This window comes from Medicago sativa, chromosome 3 (genome assembly GCF_051527215.1).
Source record: "Medicago sativa cultivar Bolivia chromosome 3, Bolivia_mono, whole genome shotgun sequence".
NCBI lineage: Eukaryota > Viridiplantae > Streptophyta > Magnoliopsida > Fabales > Fabaceae > Medicago > Medicago sativa.
In genome coordinates, this window is record NC_140751.1 from 98,024,165 (window position 1) to 98,044,761 (window position 20,597).

The 20,597-nt window shown below is 34.3% G+C and overlaps 3 protein-coding genes across 3 annotated transcripts; 2 read left to right on the forward strand and 1 right to left on the reverse strand.

Moving 5' to 3' along the window:
- The first annotated feature begins 3,451 nt into the window (after positions 1 to 3,451).
- On the forward strand, positions 3,452 to 4,283 carry LOC146942640 (auxin-responsive protein SAUR40-like). Its single transcript, XM_085756685.1, has one exon. The coding sequence runs from the start codon at positions 3,630 to 3,632 to the stop codon at positions 4,143 to 4,145; it is 516 nt and encodes a 171-aa protein (XP_085612811.1). The 5' UTR covers positions 3,452 to 3,629; the 3' UTR covers positions 4,146 to 4,283.
- Positions 4,284 to 5,965: 1,682 nt separating this feature from the next.
- LOC146942641 (chaperone protein dnaJ-like protein) lies at positions 5,966 to 8,990 on the reverse strand. The gene is made up of 3 exons (XM_085756686.1): positions 8,635 to 8,990; positions 8,428 to 8,549; positions 5,966 to 6,192 (listed from the first exon to the last, which is right to left on the reverse strand). Exons 1-2 carry the CDS (start codon positions 8,905 to 8,907, stop codon positions 8,469 to 8,471), a joined length of 354 nt encoding a protein of 117 aa, XP_085612812.1. The 5' UTR covers positions 8,908 to 8,990; the 3' UTR covers positions 5,966 to 6,192; positions 8,428 to 8,468.
- A 4,743-nt stretch (positions 8,991 to 13,733) lies between these two features.
- Positions 13,734 to 15,194, forward strand: LOC146942642 (uncharacterized). The gene has a single exon (XM_085750051.1). The coding sequence runs from the start codon at positions 13,734 to 13,736 to the stop codon at positions 15,192 to 15,194; it is 1,461 nt and encodes a 486-aa protein (XP_085606177.1).
- The last annotated feature ends 5,403 nt before the right edge of the window (positions 15,195 to 20,597 follow it).

Consider the following 20,597-nt stretch of genomic DNA (forward strand, 5'->3'; position numbering starts at 1 on the left):
TAGCTTCTTATAATTTTTTCCAATTATAACCTTGTTAATTTAATTTTATTATTTTTAAATTAAAAAAAAAACCACCCATGTTCCCACGTTTTAAGGCTTACTGCCACCAAAACCTCACAGCTTATTGCAAGTCACGACATGGTATATATAGTTTTCTAAATTTTGTTGTTCACTTTTTTTATGACCTTGCTTTTAATTCATATAAGATTGAATGTTAAATACAATATATAATAAATAAATAGTGAAACAAGTTTAGTTAAATAAAATTCGTTAAAAAATAAAATTTGTCGAATAAAAAATGCCTATTAATTTATAAAGCACATTTATCATGTGAAGATGAAAATAATTTCAAATAAATTTGAGTAGTTAAAAAAAATACATTAAGTAAAAAAATTTATATATATATAATTTATAAAAAATAAATAAATAAACATGTCCTTTTATGTCATTTTATACTTATCAGCCACCTCAACAACTAATTTTACCAAACACATTATTTTTAATAAGCGAGCTTTTCAGCTATAAGCTATCAGCTATCAGTCATCAGCTATAAGTTAGCTTTTCAGCTATCAGCTAGCTTATCAGCTATCAGCTAGCTTATAGCTTCTTTTTACCAAACAGAGCCTAAATTAGAACCTCAGTTATGATTTCAAGTTTAACAAGTTTATTATTTTACCGGTCATCCTTAAAAATTTGTTTAATTTATTTTTGATAAATAGATTGTTTAATTCAAGTCCAATTATACAAATTTAGGCTTAATTGTAATTTGTTTCTGTATTTTATAATATTCGCAGAAGTAGTTCCTCTATTTTAAAATTAAACTTTTAGTCATTCAATTATTACAGAGAATTTTGCCCTAGCCATATCTTTACTCTATTATAAATTATATTTAGTTCAGACCAAATTATAAACTTTTTTTGTACAAGAATCTAGTTAAAAACCCTAGTATAAGGCTGGAGGCGGCGTGTTTAATCTGCTAAAATAAATAAGTAACTTGACATTACAATTTTAATTGTATTATACTTCCTCCGGTTACATTTATAAAGTAAATATTCATTTTTTAAGTTTATTGAATAATTGATGTATTTAGACTACAATTAATCTAGATATATTAATTATTCAATGGATGTGAAAAAAGTGACATTTGCTTATATATGTGACCGGAGGAAGTATTTGATTGTAAGTCTCTTTTTTCAGATGTTTTAGACAAAAAATTTAACGAGTTAGACGTTGAATGCCTAGGCAATCAAAAGACCTTCCAATATTTTGAATGCTCACAAACTTGCGTTACCAAACTCGGCGCGATCAAAAGATGCTAACGTTTGATCCGCTATGTGATATTTTTGCACATTTTTATTTAAAAAAAAAGTTGGTAAAAAAAAGGTGCCACTGCGTCATTTAAAAAAAAAAATAGTGTGTACATATAAATGTACACATCACCTAGTGATGGAAATTCTTTTTATTTCCAATACGATCTAATTCATTATTGATTTTAATTATAACTACTATTTTTAATTTTCTCTTTAGCATTAACTATTAAAATAACTGTATCTTGATGATGATGTAAGTGTATATTTGTGATAAGGACCCATATAAAAATACATACATACTGTAATATAAACTTGTTTATTTGTGTTTAATTTTTGGGTCTTGTTAACGAGTGCCCCCGGGGCACTCTTTAAGCATCCTAAAATTAGTAATTATTTTTTTGAAAAGTCAATTGTTACAATTTCCAATGCATTAAATACACAACTTTTCACTTAAAACTTGTTATTTAAAGTGCTTAAAGAGTGTCTCGGGGGCACTCGTTAACATTCCCCTTAATTTTTTTATACATTTCAAAAGAAGAAAAAAAATTAAAGCAAACCCATAAACAAATGCTCCAATTAAATAAATGTGAGATGGTAAACCCATTTGGGGTTGGCCTACTCTGACCGGAGTAGGATCGTTGCGAATGACCTCGTGGTTGGCTTGGGATCTTGGAGTTTGCTCCTCCAAAGGTCTCAGGTTCGATTCCCTCTGGTGCCAATTTCGGTGGGCTAAGTTCATACAGAGTTTGCTCTGGCTTTAAACGGGGCCCCCGCAAGTGGGCGGTGGAATTGGTCCCCTCGGATGAGTCGATTCTTGGATCGGATGCCGAGTTTTCAAAAACTACTTATATGGTTAGACTTTATGCTTACGTCAACTACTTATATTTTTTTCTTCATAAATTCCGTAATTAATAGGTTATACATAGATTCATTTATAAATGTTCATTGAAGTTATTGTTCTTTTTAACCTTGCATGAAGGTGTGTTCCTTTTTTCATAAATAAAATAAAGATTTCAACTTCTTATGATGTAATGTGGCTCTATATATGCATGAACGTCGCACCCTCGAGGAATGAAGCAGCTCTCCCCAAACGACCTTTATTATATTTAAACCTCTAAGTCTTAATTTGATAACATTGATCGTTGAAACAAGTAGTGCGTTTGATTTTGAATGGTACAACAAATGTACAGTTTATTTGTACGAGGGAAACAGCATGTTAGGGGCCGGGGTTTTCGCTGGAAACAAAGTAAGCTGGTAGCTACACCACTCAATCTAACATAAAATATATGCTTAGTAATTGATTATTTAATTAATCATATACTTAATCTAATGACCTAGTCACCCTTGATTTAAATTAATCAAAACTATGGATTTAACTTTTAAAACAAAGAATGATGAGGGAGAGAGAAGGCTCTGACTTGCACTAATCACTCACATGCGAAGCCTCGGAGGCACAGCTTGACGTCCAACTCCCCTAACTTGGACAACATTTTTTTGTTGCTTTCTATTCCCATATGCATGTGACATATATAAGAAAACAATATGCTAGATTATATTATTCCATATAATTCAACATTTTAAATTTGTTGCATCATGATGGTAGCCTATAACATTGGTTATAGGAGCTCCCTTCAATTATATGTTGCTTAATATTAAGTTTCCTATTCAATGTGGAACTTCATATGTTTTTTGGACTCATTTTCGATACAAGGAGTCAATCATTTTTAATCAAACTTTTAGGTTTGATAACATTGTTGGACTGTGAGAGGAACTTAAATCACCGAGTAATAATCACGTTAGATTATGAACAACCATATAAATGATTTGGACACACTACATCTTCATCAATGTATGTTAATCACTCAAACTTAAACTCAAAAAAAAAAAAAAAAAAAAAACCGGTTCATTTGGTTAGGATGCAATACAAATTCTCCACTTCGGTGGATGAAATATAAATTATATTTGTAAATATTGTTTGAGCTTTATAGGCTATAGCTTTAGGTTTGTCTTGATCCTAATTAATGAGCTCACGTAATCATACTCACACAATTTATTCATTATAGGAGTGATAAAAAAGGAAAAAAGGAATTAAACCTTTTAATATTGAGATTCTCAAGGTATGATCATTTTTCTATAAATTAGAGGCATTGCATCAACTCATATAGCCAGGCTTAAGTTAGCCAAAAAATGAAGAGGGAACTAAGTTCAAATAATCCAATTCCCTCATCTAACTTCATACTCTCCAAAAATATAAAGCATACATAAATCAAACCTCATAAACAGAGGCACACCACATAGTTATACATCCATAGTATTAATATGGATCCACCAAAGAAACCTAACAAAATCAGAGAAATTGTTAGACTTCAACAGATCCTTAAGAAATGGAGAAGAGTAGCCAATACTTCAAAAACAAACAGAAGCAGCAGCAACAATAACAACAGTACTACTAGTAAAAGCATAAAGTTTCTGAAAAGAACACTTTCAATGTCCGAACGGGAAGGAGGAGGATCAAACAACGCGGTTCCGAAAGGCTACCTAGCCGTTTGTGTTGGTGTAGACCTTAACAGGTTTGTTATACCAACTGAGTATTTGGCTCATCAAGCCTTTCATATATTACTCAGAGAAGCTGAAGAAGAATTTGGGTTTGAACAAACTGGTGTTCTGAGAATTCCTTGTGAAGTTTCAGTGTTTGAGAGTATCTTGAAGATGGTTGAAGGAAAGGATAGATTTTCTACTCAGAAATGTAGATTTGGCATTGAAAAGATGATGGGATACTGTTCCTCAAACCAACTTGGTTATTATCATCAACCTCATAGTCCAATGTGCAGATAGTTTGTCATGATCAGTAGACAATTTTAACCATTTTTTTTTACTTTTTATTTTATCTCTTGCTAGCTTTTTATGCATGCCAATCTATATATGTATTAATTATATACGAGAAGAATACAACTTTATTGTCTAAATTTTGTATTTTGCGGTTTAATTGGTTGGTAACACTGTACTTTTTTTCGTTTTGGAATCAGTCTAGCAATTTTGGATGAAGGGTGATATTGATTTGGTAAATGAAACATTTAATTGACAAATTTATGTACTATATGTAGTGTACAATGAGCTTATACTTGAAAATAACTCAAAACTCTAATAACAACTGATATCAGTCTCTACATGATCCAGAGTTCTAAAAAGGAACAGTGTTGTGCCACTTTTCACATTTTAAAACATGTACTATGGAAAAATCTTTGAACTATTTCTATTTAGAAACTACACTAGTCTTCTTTTGGCCTTCAATTGACTTCAGCTCAATAACTCCCTTTGAAGCTTTTCTGCTAAATGCTTTTAATTGATTCAATGAATTGATTATAACTAAGTTAATTTGGAAATAGTTTTTAAGAACTTCTATATATATGCTGACAGTGAATTGCCAGCTTATCACCCACCTAGAGGATGTAAAAACATAAGATCTTATTTGGCTATATACATGTACTTTTCTTAAATGACAATATTTCATTTTTTTTTTTGTTGTCAAACTGGTACCAAATGAATCACTGTTTCAATCGTGAGGAGATGAACTTTTACCTAGTGACTTTGCTGGATTAATTTTTGATAAGTAACTTGACAAAACGTGCCTAAAACAATTAAGTGTTGCTAAGGCAAGTGGAAGGTATATGCTAGCTGTATTTCTTAAGAGAGTGAATTTTTATTGGTTTTCATGGTCTGATTAATCTATGAGAAAATAGAAGTAATCGTCCAAGTGTGAATTTAAATAAAGGAGATCTTAGAATACCGACAAATGAAATCTCAAAAATGATAACATGATACTAAGATAGTAACATTACTGATACTACAATCTACGGATTTGTCTCATCTAAGAATCCATGCTATTGTTTCCCTTGGATTGGGTTCTAATCCCATTAGTATTTCTCTTTTAAAATAGTTGAGATTATAGGTTTCAATGTCAGTGGGCAATTACGCATGTTTTCCACTTTCAATGATGCAGTTGTACTTTTTTATGTGAAAAATATATCAATTCATATGGCTTTAAGATCAAAACAAAATCACAAGTGGTGCAGTTGGACTTAATAATAATAATTAAAAAAAAAAAAAATAGTCACTTGCCTTCAAGTCTGTCATATATCGTCTAAATTTTCTAACTAACATTTTATTTAAGATTAATTTTGATACATTGAGTTAAAAATTACAGTATCATTTGACAATTTACATTTTGTTGTCAAATTATATAAAGAATGCATGTAAGCACACAAAACTTTTTACACTTTAATTGAGCGTAAACAAAAAACTTTACTCTCGCGATCTTGTATTGATTTAGTTCAAATTAAAATTTTATATCAATCATATTTTAATATGAGCAATGCTATTTATCAAGAAAGATTTTATCAAGAAATTGTCCCGAAATTAATGTTAGCCAATAAAATCTCAGTCTGGCCGGAAATCATGGGATGGTGGGTGTTATATATATTTTTTTTAAGAAACTTTAATAAATAAGATTAAAATCTAAGGGTGATTATTCTGCCATGTCATTCTTGAATTCATCAAGAAAATCCATTCTTGATATCTAGCATTTTCCTTTTAATATATTGCCAGTTCACATGCAAGCATTCAGCAAAAAAAAAAACTCACATGCGAGCATTCAATTTCTGCAGCTAAAAACACTTGTAAAGAGTGAAACTTGAGAAATATGCCCTCGTTATTTGTGGTAAATCACAAGTAGAGACTTAAACTTTAAGCTACTGCATACATTATGCAACACATGGGATCTTATTAAGTTCAGGAAGACTTCTGTTAATCAAATGGTGGCACATGGCTTAATAATCGGTGCTTAATTATAATATGTATCTTTATGTTGAGCTCATCAATTTATCTGCAAACACATGTATACTTATATGTATAATTATCAGCAAACACATTATTTGGAGATTACAAGACTCATGAGTCATGATAACTGTATACAAATCAAATATAATATATGTTGGCATTTAACATGCAATATAGATTCCATTCAAACAAGGTACAATTGTAAAGAAGTCAAAGAGCTATCTTCGGATCCTAATTAAGTCTTGGCACCATACGTAATCAGCTGGGAAAAATCCAAAGTTATTTCTACTTGGGAGTTACAGTAGTCAGATTACTAATAATATCACGTGTTCCCTCTCCATATTAAAATAGTCATCATCATTACAATATATCTGAGTAATTGCAATTTATGAGTCAACAAAAGTAAGACAAAGTATATTCAACAGCAGTTGTGTTTGATTTTGTAACAACTTTTTTTGTTGTGTTAGTTTTAGCCAGTGTTTGGATACATGTTTGCCAGGGCAATACTACATTCCAATGCACTCTAACTGTTCAAAACGGAAGCTACTATATACAGCTTCTGCGTTATCATAGTGATTTTTACTTCTATATACCGAGTGCTGTGTATTACTACAAACATCTACTCTCTGTCTCTCTTCAAGCTAGCAAACTCTAACTTATCACAGGCTCTACAAGGAAGTTACGACACAACTTCTCTACAAAGACCTAAGCAAGACTTGCACAAACAAAACCAATAAGCTCTGAACTGTACTTGTGAATGGATAAAGTAAGCAACACATTCAAGCTCTGTTTTAAAAAGGTAAGTATATGATGTTGTGGCAAGTGTGAGTTAGAAGTCTCACATTGGATGAAAAAGTTAGTGACGAGCAATATATAAGTGAGAGTACCCGCATTCCTAATGTTTAAAGTTTTTTGCTAAAGATGTGGCGTCAAATTCTCCTTATGTGATTGTTATTAGCCTAATGTGATGATCTCCGTCTCCCCTCAAGACCAACAGAGTTAATAGGTTAAACTTGCGAAAGTTGGGTTTCCTTGAAATGTGGTTTTAATAGGTTAATTAAGAGTCTAATGATATAACAAATAGATTGCTGGCAGCCACACAATCACACTATTGTGGTTCTCGACAGTCCGATCAAAATCGGACAGTTTATGATACAACTTTGTATTGTATATTTGATCTATTTTACAAAGTTGAAATATAAGTCATCCAATTAAGATCAGATTATCAGATAGTTGAGATTGCAGTGCCATTCCCTGTGTTTTGATTTTTTGAATTCAAAGCCAGAACATATAATAAAAATGAAATACAGAGGTTTCTGCAATATGATAAAGCTTGGATAGCAATTAGAATTGGAACTACAAAATAAAAAGGTATAGACTTAAAAAGGAAAAACAGCTATAACTTCATACGGTTCCAAATTTAGCAGTAAGGTTTGTGATGAAGGTTAACAAGTGAAATTCTAATATTAAGCAACTTCTTGTTTTTCAAATTTGTCTAACTATTATCATTTATCATAAGACTGCTTGACTTGGTGCATGTTTGGTTGACGATCAGTTTAGTACAGTCACGGTATGCCACTGCTGATTTTAACAAAAGCTTCACGTATAAGCTTTGTTAAGAGTCCCACATCGGTTAGGAGTTGGCCTGACAGAGCGTGAGGGGGTGTGTTAAGAGTCCCACGTCGGTTAGGAGTTGGCCTGACAATTTGTTTATAAGTGGGGGCAATCCTCACCTCACAAGCCGGTTTTGTGGGGTTGTGTTAGGCCCAACCACGATTTCTAAGAAGCTTCAACATAATCACGGTGATAATGTGATTTCTTTAAACTCAGCAATCCATGATACAAATATATATGCGTACTAATTAACTTATCAAAGATTGCAGTCAACTATATATACCTCTGTTTACTTTATGATTTTGTTGTTTATTATGAAAAACTTTGAACAAAACAATAGTAAGAGAATGGTGGTGGAGTAAGGGATTGCGTTGACTTGTATTGAATCTACGTCGTTAGTTTTTTAGTGATTCACTCCTCTTGGCTCTATTCTCGTCCAAATTTGATTACTTGTTTGTTAAAACAACTAAAAAGTAGAATAATGTGTATGAAGAAGAAGAATGCATTGAATTTGAAATTTACAATTGATAGAATCAAGTGAGCAGTTAAATGAAGGCATGTATTCTACTCTACATGCATTGGCAAACCACCTTTTTTTCTTAAATAATAATAACATGTATACGCATGCATGTGATTGTGAGGGATACACTATAGAATAAGAAAGCACCTTAATTGAATGAAGGAAATGAGATGAGATGAGATGATGAATTAATTAATAGGAGAATCGTTGAAATCAGGAAAAGTGACACATTTGAAGACCTTGCAGTTTGAACACAACACACATCCAACCTGCAACAATTATATTACAATATAGTAATCTTTTTTCAAGTAATATAATATAATATAATATAATAAATAAACGATAATAACGTACGGCTTTGCAGGATGGACATCGACGGTAGATACGGTTGTTTGGGGCTTTGACATTAGTTTTTTGGCCTTCACAAAAGTCACATACCAACCATCCTTTTCCATTGCAAGGTTCACACATGATATTTGTATCTGTATCCACCTTCACACACTTTATCGTGATGCTGCGAATGTGTTGCTTACTACTACTATAAGGAACAATACCAAGGCTACTACTGTGTCTGGAACTGGAAATTGAAGGGAGGGTGAGAATAAACGGTGTTAATGCAACAGCCATTAATCCTCTTCTCTCCTCCCACGATGGATCAGTTGAGTGAACGAGAAGACATGTTCTTCCTCATTTCTTCTCCTCCTCCTTATCATTTACCAACAACTTCGACCTCATTTTTCCCTAAAATAACACCCCTGCCACTACCATCCCATCATCAAACATTTTGATTTCTTTTCTTGTCTTTTTGTTAAAAAAATAAAATATTTATTTATTTTAGTCTTTGCAATGTGTAATTTTTTTCTTTTAATCTTTGGTATTTTGTTTAAATCCATACAAAATTGATTCATATTAAATTTCATCCTTCTATTATTTAGAATATTTGATTTTACTCGTTTATAATAAGGATTAAAATGAATATTATAATAAGGTCTCTAAAAAAGTGAATATTATAGAATCAATTTTAATATAAATAAATTTTATAAAGACCAAAATATCAATGACCAAAAAAAATATATTTTATATTTATAAGAACTAAACAATAGATCAAAATCAAAATGCTTCACATGTGCAAAGACCATTTGCATGTTTAAGGTTTTTTTAAAAATATTACAAAGATTTAATACTAAAATGTTTAGTGGACATCCACTTTGTGTAAACCTTGAGATAAAAAGAGATAAAAAAAAACTGATGTGATAGATTGACGATATAATATAAAGAAAAATAAAGAGATAAACTAAAGTGGTTTTTAGGCAAGATAAAATAAAGTGTAAAAATATATGTAGATGTATGTGAGGTGTAAACATATTATTGTTGAATTTAATAATTAAATAAACACACATGTCTACTTTTTTTGGTGTTAACCATTCATCTAAAGAGGAAAAGGATTCTATCTTAGAGAAAGTGGCTCGGGTAAAAATCTAGAGAGAGAGGCTCTCCCTTATCTCTAGAAAATGCACCCCCCCCCCCCAATCTTAGGGTTTGGTGGCCACCCCCACCTTCATGGTGGGTTTCTTCCCCCACCTCTTTGGTGGTATTTCCCTCCTCTTGTAGTAGGAGCATCCTCCTTTCCCCTCAACTATCTCTTCATCCTTTTCCAGATCCTTTCTCACTCATAGATCGTATTTCTCCACCACAAGTTGCCGCCAAACCTTCCTTTTCGCTGATGCGACCACCACCCGAGCCACCACCTCAAAGCAATCATATGGCTGTCACAGTTGTCTCCCCCATCTCAAATCCGAAAACAGTGTTTCAAGCTCTACCTCATGGCTGCTTCCCCACCTTCATGGTTGGCACCCAGCCGCCCTCCACCAAAACCACCATGGCTAGGATACCATTTAGATTTCATGTTTGCTGATGTTTCTCTGTTCCACTGTGCTAATGTTTTGTTTTGTGCTTTGTTGTTATTTTTATTTTGTTTTAAGTATGTCTTCATGGTGTTTGAAGAAATGTCCCAAGAGAGCTTAACTTGCTGGAATAGATTTTTGAGTGCAAAACTACATGCGGCACCCACCTACCTCAACATCCTTACCACCAAACAAATTGTTTCTGGGCATGTGGATACTTTGGACAAATTCGAGACCATTTATAGTCGAATCGTGCTTGCAAAAGTCAAAGAAATGATCCGTAAGTGGATAGATTTAAAGACTGTGGACCCTCTTTTCAACTTTGTCATAGATCATATGTGGAAGAATTTGTCATGGTTGTTTGGATCTAAGGATGGGATTGGGATTGGAACTGCCTCCTTGTATTTGTGTTATGTGTATCAAATCTTGGTTGACTTAGTTTTCATGTTTAGCTTTAGTGTGTGGATGGGGTATGTCCCAACACATTTGTCTCCAATTTGGTTGTACCCTCTATTTTCTCTATGGACGAAATGGTTTGTTTGTCAAAAAAAAAAAAAAAAGAGGAAAAGGATTCTCATAGTTTGAAGTTTGGACATAATGTAACTAAAATTCAACTAAGAATTGCTTCATACATAAATTAAACTTAGTCTCCTAAACAATTCGTGCTTTCAGTAGCTAATTAGCCACTTAAGTTAAATTATTTGGTTAAACACATGGATCTACTAATGAGGTGATTCTAGTCAAAGAATGAGTTAGTCTTCACTTTATGTTATCACTTTTTTTAGAGGGATGCCATCACTTGATGTGAGGTGGGTTTGCTTGAGGTCTAAATTAGATTTTTTTTAGGTGAAAACTTATATGATTCAACGAAGAAATTACATGTGATTCAATTTGGTTTTAAAAAGAAAAGAGTGAAATTCAATCCAAATGATTTTTATAACATGACATATAAACAAATTTGATAATATTCTATTTTATTGATCAATGTAGAACTTTAATTTTGGATATGAACATCTGGATTGTGAGGTATTATTGTTTCAAGTCTATGAATCGAATTACATGGATGATAGCAAATGAGTTAAGTGTGTACTCTGTTTGTTATAACAACAAAAACATCTTCATCTTCCAATTATAAAACTTAATAAGAAAAATGTTCCAATATTTTTTGTACGGCAACTTCTTTTTCTTATATCTGCTTCTACCTTTCTAATAATAGGCATGCTCCATTTTCTTCTTTTGCAAAATTTTGGCACAATCTTTTATTGTTCGTTCATGCTAATTTCCATTTCACTCGTAAAAACACCCATTCTTTCAACAGGCCCATCATTTTCAAGAATGTGATTATTATTATTTTTTTCATCTTAAGGGCCACAAAAAAACGTGAATCGAGACATGAAAACCGTTTGCAAATGCGGCGAGGAGGTCGCATGTGAGGTGGTCGCGAACTGTGACCACTGCACTAACCGCCGTGGTTGACAATATATATTCTTACATCAGTTGTATTTTCAATTTCCATGTCTATATAATTTACGGAAAAAGGAGAGTGTAATCTCCCACCATTCACACATTAGAGATAACAACACATGAGAAATTTTGGTGGAGTGAGTTTGAATAATGAGAAATCTACTTTTGTAGTGGTGTAACGGCCAATTTGGTTCGATTTTTTTTTTTTGGAGAAAATAAATTTGACCCAACACTGTGTTGGTTTTTTTTTTTTTAAGAAATAAAAAGTAAAATATATTAAATATTCTCTCCATTACGCACAAGTTGTTTGTGTCTAAAGAGAAAAATTACAAAGGGTAAAAATAATAAAAGGAGATGACAAAAACAAGAACCATAATTACAAAGTTGTGGTGTACTCCAAAAATAAAAATAAAAAGTAAAATCTGATTTATTCGCTTTAGCCACCACCACGAATGAAGTTGATCGTAACCTAAGAGTGTGTTTGGATTAGGTAATTTGAAAATTTTAAAGAATTTAAAATTCTAGGCAATTTACCTTAAAGTATTTGAATTCCCTCATAACATTATATTTCTTCAACATTACATTACATTCCCACATCCAAACAATGTAATTCACCTCAAAGTATTTGAATTTCCTCGTAACATTACATTCCCTCAAAACATTCCGCCATCCAAATACACTCTAAGATTTTGTTGTTAAAAATTCTTGAATTACGTTCTTTCAAATGACCTAAAGACAGACCAACTATACAACCTAAAAGAGTAGGCCGTGTTGGTTTTTGTGAAAAATTCTCACAAAATTCAAACCAAACCGATAAAAAAAAAACATGTTGGTTTGATTACGTTCATAGAGTTGACATTTTTAAACATTTAAAAAACTTATTTAAAAAAATCAAAAATGTAATTTACTTTTCATCAAACATTATAGATTTTTCTCAAGTACATAGCTACAATAAAAATACATGAACACATCCTATTTTAAGATAACATTACTAACATAGTTGAAATAATAATAAATATAATAATTTTGCTTGGTTCTCGTATGATTGGTTTTGAATGACGTAGGTAGAACTAATACCTGAATCAATTGGGGTACTCATTAATTTGGTTCTACACTCTACTCTCATGTTAAATTACACGCGATTCATTTTCTCTAGTACTTTTTCCTTGTCTTTATTATAAGAATTTTCAAATAAAAAATTTGTCTCATTTTTAAAAAACTTTTTACTTCTAATGTTTATCATTTTAATATTAATGAGGGTATTTAATGTTTCACAATTTTTTATGAATGTATATTTATAAAAATATTCAAAAAGTTACATTTATTAATGATTGTATTGACTTTAATTTTTTATTTTGTTTCTCTTCTTGTAATAAGAATCAGATGAAGTATTATTTTCTCTAAAAAAAGAAGATGGAGTATTATTTAACACATTTTTCAACACACAAATACTTTTTTATATGAACTCCACCAAATTTATATGCGACTTGCATAATTTGATGGGACATATACGAATTTTAATCAACAAAAAAGTGTGTTGAAAAGTATGTATATTTTAATTAATATTTTTTTAAAGATCTTTAATTGATATTGATAGCGCTACACTTTAATTAATATTTTTTTAAAGATCTTTAATTGATAATTTTTTAAAGGAATCTTTAATTGATGCCTATGTATAAAATTTATGGAAAAAAAACTACCAGTAACAATTTTTACTCAATAATATATATATTATTAAAAATAAAATCTATGATTAACAGTTTAATGCAGTATTGTATTCTAATAATATTTGAATTTGAGAAATTTCATTTATTTGCCTTTAAAATTTGAATTTCTAGCCACCACGGTACTTACAAATAAATAAACAAATATTAAAGTTATAAACGTGGCTGGATTTGGTTCAAAAAAGAATTACAAATTCAATGTGTCATAAAAGTGGTTTTAAAAATATATTATAAATCTTGCTCAAAGAAAGAAAAAAAATATAAAATCAATCAATATTGTTCGGTTTTCAATTTCTTTTGAATCAAATTGTACTTAACTCTTTACATCAAGTCGCGGGTTGAGAAGAAACAAGCAGCTGTGATGAAGCCTGATCATGGTCTAAATAACAAACAGCAAGCTCATTTTATTCCAGTGTATAACTCTTGTGTGGAGGATAGAGCATGGGCGAACTCAGGTTTGATTGCTCATGTGAAAGCGGGTGACGCAGTTCTGTCTTTTCAACAACGTATTATAGATGCCGGGTTTTCCAATGTAATGGTCACTCCATTGGGGGGCGACAGAGTTTTTTTAAGCTGTACTGGTGAAGATAATTTTGCAGAAGTGTTGCAAGGGGCGAATGAGTTCTTTGGTATGTTGTTTACAAACTTTCACAAGTGGTCTGAGGCATCGACAAGGTATGAACGGGGTGCATGGCTGCGTGTTTATGGCATTCCTGTGCATGCTTGGAATGATTCTTTTTTCCGGTTAACTGTTTCCGGTATTGGTCGTTTTTTATATGTTGATGAATGTACCATGGATAAAGGACGCCTAGATTTTGCGCGCATTCTTATAGTCACACCAGAGTTGGAGATTGTGAATAGGTTATCTGACTTCGTTATCGATGGGAGGCAATATAGTATTAAGATTGTGGAGGAATGGGGATATAATATTGGTGAGGATGCATTTATGTCAGAAGGCGAAGTTGATTCAACACCAGAAGAGGGTAACCAAATTCATATTGGCACAGGATTGGACGAAGTTCAAGGAGAATGGGAGTTGGACGACTTAGTTACTGATTTGCAAAATGAATGGTGTCAACATGAGAAAAAAATTAATGTACCACTACAAGTTTCAGACTCGCATAACAATGGAGGCAAGGACGTTGGTAAAGAATTTTTTGCGGTATCGTTATCTCCTATTTTAAAACCGGTACAGCAAGATGATGGGTCAGCTCACCATACTTCGGTTAAAGAACAGTCGTCAAATGAAGATTTGAAGGAATCTTGCCCAAAGCAGGGGCCTTGGAGTTTAGATTGGGATGAGAATCAAAAAACAGTGTCGGAAGGTGGGGTGGTTTTTTCCTCATCACGCAAAACAGATGCAAGGCTTAAACTAAAGTCGAAAACAACAACCAGCACTGCTATATCACATGGGAAACCACCAGCGGTGAAGAAAGAAGGAGTGGCATTTCATTCAGTTGGTTTCTTGAAGAAGATAGCTAGGTTGCCAGCTACTGACCGCAAGCAGATTATCCGGTTATTAAAAAAACAGAAACGAAAGGTTAAATATCGGGCTGTACAACGCAATTCCAATCAAGCAGATTCGAAACACTCTTCTTCTTCAGGTGTAGGTTCGGCCACTAATGACTTGGTGAATTGGATGCATTTACATGGCAAATCTGATAAGGTAAAGGATGATGTTAGAGAGCTGGGAAAGGTTGTGGGGGTGAAGTTTAATTGTGACACTTCCAATAGTTTTAATATGCTATCGAGGGAGGGGAGGAGAGAGTGGAGGGCTGCTGGAGGTCTTGAGGTGCTGGGTGGGTCGGAGTGGGGGGCTTGAGGATGTTGGGAGGGTTTTTCGAGGGAGTAGGTGGAGAGGTGGGTTAGGTGAGGAAGGTTTAGATGAAGATTATTACTTATAATGTGAGGGGGCTAGGCGGTGGTGAGAAGAGGGTGGAGGTGCGGAGGCTTGTACTTGAGAAAAAACCTTTGGTGTTATGTATTCAGGAGACGAAGATGGAATCGATGAACGATCAGTTGGTTAAAGCTTTATGGGGAGAGGGTGAGCATAATTATTCTTATCAACCATCTGTCGGAGCATCTGGTGGTTTGGTTACGGTGTGGGATGCGTCCAAAATTGAAGTGCAGTCCTCATTTAGCTTTGGTCATGTTTTGGCAATTACCGGTAAGGAACTACTTTCTGGAGAGGATTTTATCATTTTTAATGTTTATGCTCCGTGCGATGTGTCGGCAAAAAAGTTAGTTTGGGAAAGATTGTTGGTGCACGTTCACAATCATAGCAATATGTGCATATGTGTCTGTGGGGATTTTAACTCGGTCCGAAGTTTAGATGAAAGGAAAGGAAGAGCTGCGGCCCTTAGACATCCGGATATGGAGGTTTTTAACAAATTTATTGATGATAGTATGTTGTTGGATATGCCTATTTGTGGGAGGTTGTTTACTTGGTATAGGGGTGATGGAATTTCTATGAGTAGATTGGATCGATTTTTGTTGTCGAATAAATGGTGTGAAATATGGCCGCATTGCTTACAGGTTGCTTATCAACGGGGTCTTTCCGATCACGTTCCTCTTATGTTATATATTGACGAATTAAATTGGGGACCACGTCCTTTAAGGATGCTTAAATGCTGGTCTGATCTTCCTGGTTATGCTGCATTTGTTCGAGAGAAATGGGAGTCGTTTAACTGTCAAGGGTGGGGAGGTTTTGTGCTCCAACAAAAGCTGAAATTGATCAAGGCAAGCTTAAAGCAGTGGCATTTCGAACATGTACAGAACTTGGATGGAAGAATGCGTGATTTAAAGGACAAATTGTCAGTGTTAGATGCGAAAGCTGAAACTTTGGATCTTCTTGAAGATGAAGTCTCTGAGCTTAAAGATTTATCTGTTTCCTTACATTTTATGGCTCGTTTACAAAATAGTATAAATTGGCAGAAATCGAGGATGAATTGGTTGAAGGAGGGGGATGCTAACTCCAAATTTTTTCATAATTATATGTCCAATCGTCGGCGCCATAACTCCATTCAAATGGTTTCTGTTGATGGCAGGGTAATAGAAGGGGTTCAGGATATCCGTGCGACTGTTTTCAATCATTTTTCTCAGCATTTTCAGTCAAGGGGTGCAGCACGGCCAGGTATTGAGGGTCTAAACTTCCGCAAACTATCTCATCATGACGCGGGAATTTTAACTAAGCCGTTTTCTTTAGAGGAGGTGAAACAAGCAGTTTGGGATTGTGATAGTTACAAGAGTCCGGGTCCTGATGGTGTCAGCTTTGGTTTTATAAAGGAATTTTGGAATTTATTGAAGGATGATTTGTTAAGGTTTATGGTGGAGTTTCATCGCAATGGTAAGTTGACAAAGGGCTTAAATTCTACTTTTATTACTTTAATACCAAAGGTGAATAGTCCGCAAAGATTGAATGATTTCCGACCCATTTCTTTGATCGGAAGTTTGTATAAGATTCTTGCTAAGGTTCTTGCAAATAGATTGCGAACAGTCATAGGATGTGTGGTTTCTGAGTGCCAGTCAGCTTTTGTTAAAGGGAAACAGATTTTGGATGGTATTTTAATTGCTAATGAAGTTGTGGATGAAGCGACGAGGTTGAAGAAGGAACTTCTGTTGTTTAAAGTAGATTTTGAGAAAGCTTATGACTCCGTCGATTTAAATTACCTGGATTCCGTAATGGCAAACATGAATTTTCCAATGTTGTGGAGGAAGTGGATTTTTGAATGTGTCGGTACAGCTAAGGCTTCTGTTTTAGTGAATGGTAGTCCTACGGAGGAGTTTCCCTTACAGCGGGGTCTTCGTCAGGGGGACCCATTGTCGCCTTTCCTTTTTTTGTTAGCTGCTGAAGGTCTGAATGTCTTAATGAAGGCGGCTGAGGGGGCGCACCTTTTTACTGGTTACGGCATTGGTGGTGATGCAGAGGTTCGGCTAACACACCTTCAGTTTGCGGATGACACTATAATAATTGGTGAGAAGAGTTGGTTAAATGTCCGCACCATGAGATCGGTTCTTTTGTTATTCGAGGAGCTTTCGGGCCTTAAAGTGAATTTCCATAAAAGCATGTTGACCGGTGTTAATATCCCTGCTTCCTGGTTGTCTGAGGCGGCTATGGTGATGAATTGTCGAAGAGGCACCATTCCTTTTGTTTATTTGGGGCTGCCTATTGGAGGTGATTCTAGAAAACTCTCTTTTTGGAAACCTGTTATCGATTGCATCGTCTCTCGCTTGTCGTCGTGGAACCATAAGTTTCTTTCTTTCGGTGGTCGTCTCGTTCTTCTGAAATCAGTTCTGTCCTCTCTGCCGGTTTACTTTCTTTCCTTTTTCAAAGCCCCTGCAGGTATAATTTCTTCTATTGAATCTCTTTTTAAAAAATTTTTCTGGGGGGGTGGTGAGGACTTTAGGAAAATTGCTTGGATAAAATGGGAGTCAATTTGTACTCCAAAGGAGGTAGGAGGGCTGGGGGTTAAGAGGATGGGAGCTTTTAATTTATCTCTTTTAGGTAAATGGTGTTGGAGGATGATGGTTGATAAAGAGGGTTTGTGGTACCGAGTTCTTAAGGCTCGTTATGGTGAGGAGGGGGGGCGGTTGAAAGAGGGTGGTAGTCATGGCTCGGCGTGGTGACGGTCTTTGTGTAGGATTCGCGAAGGGGTGGGTGAGGGTGTTGGTAGTTGGTTTGATAATAATATTCGGAGGGTCATAGGTAATGGGAGGAGTACTCTTTTTTGGCATGATATTTGGGTCGGGGACATTCCTTTAAAACTAAAATTTCCCCGCCTTTTTGAGTTGTCTGTCGATAAGGAGTGCTCGGTGGAGAGTATGAGGAGGGAGTTAGGGGCGGTTGATGGGTGGAGGGGGGTGTGGCGTCGGCGTTTGATGGCGTGGGAGGAGGAGAGTGTGAGGGAGTGCTTGCTGTATTTCCATAACATTGTTTTTCAGGAAAATGTCGAAGATACTTGGAAGTGGTCGCTTGATCCCATTCATGGCTATTCCGTGCGTGGGACGTACCGTTTTCTTACCGTTTCAACTGAGTTGGAGGACAGGCCCCAAGCTGTAGACATTTGGCATCAGCAAATTCCTTCCAAGGTGTCGGTGTTCGTGTGGCGTCTTCTACGCAATCGGCTTCCAACCAAGGACAATTTGGTGCAGCGGAGGGTTCTATCTCTAGAGGATGCGGTTTGTGTGGCGGGATGTGGTAGTCATGAAACTGCGACTCATCTTTTTTTGTGTTGTCACGCATTTGGTTCTCTTTGGTCACAGGTTTGGCTTTGGCTTGGTTTATCTACTGTTTCACCTTGTGAGATACATCAACACCTCACACAATTTATCAATATGCCTGGCTTGCCTAGATCTACCCATGTGTTTTTTAGAATTATTTGGTTTGCATCGGTTTGGATTCTTTGGAAGGAAAGGAACGATCGTGTGTTTAATAACACGGTCTCGACACCTTTCTCCCTCATTGATAAGGTTAAAATGACCTCTTTTTTATGGTTAAAGTCAAAGCTGGCAAGTTTTCCTTATAGTTATCATGAATGGTGGAATAATCCGCTCCTCTGTATGGGCGCCCACTTGTAATTTTGTTTGTTTGCCTGTTTTGCTGTTTTGGTGGTGCTTTGTTTTGAGTAGCACCTTGTTCTTGTAAATAACTCTTGTGTGGTTCCCCTTTGCACATCTTGTGCGAGGTAAACTACAGTTGTCTATTTATATATAATCCATTTTTGTTTGTTCAAAAAACTCTTTACATCAATTTGGATGTCAACACTCTTAACTTCGATGAGAATATATATAAAATAAAAATATTTATCAGATAGTACTTTTATCAACTTAAACAATTGAACAGGGACGGACCCAGGTAGACCACACTGTGGGCCTGGGCCCTCACTACATTTCAAAAATAAATCAGAAAACTAGCATCCATTGTTGTGGGAGAAACACTTGTGTGGACCAAGACCAAGAATTTTGGTTTGGTCACACACACAAGATTTTCTCCTTCTCTTTCTTCTCTTCTCTCTTCTACATTTTCTCTCTCTTCTCTCTTCTCTCTTTGTGTGTGACCAAACCAAAATTCTTGGTCCTGGTCCACACAAGATTTTCTCTTGTTGTGGTGGTAGATAGAGTTTTTTTGTTATTAGATTTTGCGTGTCTGTGTAGCTTCAGACCGTAACTTTCTTGCCTTAAAATAATAAGTTCATATATAATAGATTATTAGAGCACCCACATCCATGCCACTCTAGATGGTGGTATAAATGGGTTCCACGTGATATTTTATATTATTTTACACTTCTCAATTATTTAAACCACTCAATTACATTTTTTAAATATCCATACCACTCATCTAAAACTCAAAATTGGGTCTCACTTAATCACACAATACACCTCAAATTTATAGTATAAAATCACTTTCTAATTTTATATTAATTTTTGCATCAAAAAACAAGAAAAGGAACCGTGGTAATACATTACCACCCAACTTGTTGGAAAACGTAATATTCTGGCACACTGTCTGACAAATTTTGCAAGACACGCTAAAAAGAGCACCGATGTTTATGCTCTTACACATACAAAAGGCACGACAGAGATAAGAGAAGTACGGGGTAGAGATGCTATTTATTTTAAAAATTTAATATCACAAAATATATATAATTATTTTGGTAGTGCTTAGTTGAGTATGAGTTGTGGTTATATGAATGAATTTATATAATTAGTTTTGTTGTGCTTATTTTTCTGTTGGTATATTAACTGTGACAACTGCAACAATTGAAAAAAAAATTATGTTGTGAATATTATCAAGAATTTGATGTGAAATCGCAAGAGAGATTAATGATAAAATGAGAAAATTGTCTGATTACTTATACTGAATGATGTTTTTATTAACATTGCAAATGAGAAAATCATTCAATGTTTGAAGAATATGAAAAAAAAAAACCGTATAGAACAATTATAATGTATATTTATGATGCTTTTAGAAATGAAATGTTATATATGGCCCACACTACTTAAAATTTCTGGATCCGTCCCTGCAATTGAAACATCATATCATTGCTTTCAGAGGATAATTTTAGTTCATTAATATTTGGATAATGCTGTTCATTAATATTTTTCTGTAATTTAGACTAAAAAGGAAATCACATAAAAAAAATTCATAACTTTATTATACATCCATTTCAAGTGTGAAACAGAACATTTGAAGCATTTGACCAGCATGCATATCACACAGTAATTA

What these genes read in the sequence shown, in the direction of transcription:
- LOC146942641 (XM_085756686.1), bottom strand. Translation starts at nt 8,907, where the DNA reads ATGGCTGTTGCATTAACACCGTTTATTCTCACCCTCCCTTCAATTTCC. An exon ending in GATGTCCATCCTGCAAAGCC is followed by an intron (nt 8,550 to 8,634) that starts GTACGTTATTAT and finishes TAATTGTTGCAG; the next exon opens with GTTGGATGTGTGTTGTGTTC.
- LOC146942642 (XM_085750051.1), top strand. Translation starts at nt 13,734, where the DNA reads ATGAAGCCTGATCATGGTCTAAATAACAAACAGCAAGCTCATTTTATT.
- LOC146942640 (XM_085756685.1), top strand. Translation starts at nt 3,630, where the DNA reads ATGGATCCACCAAAGAAACCTAACAAAATCAGAGAAATTGTTAGACTT.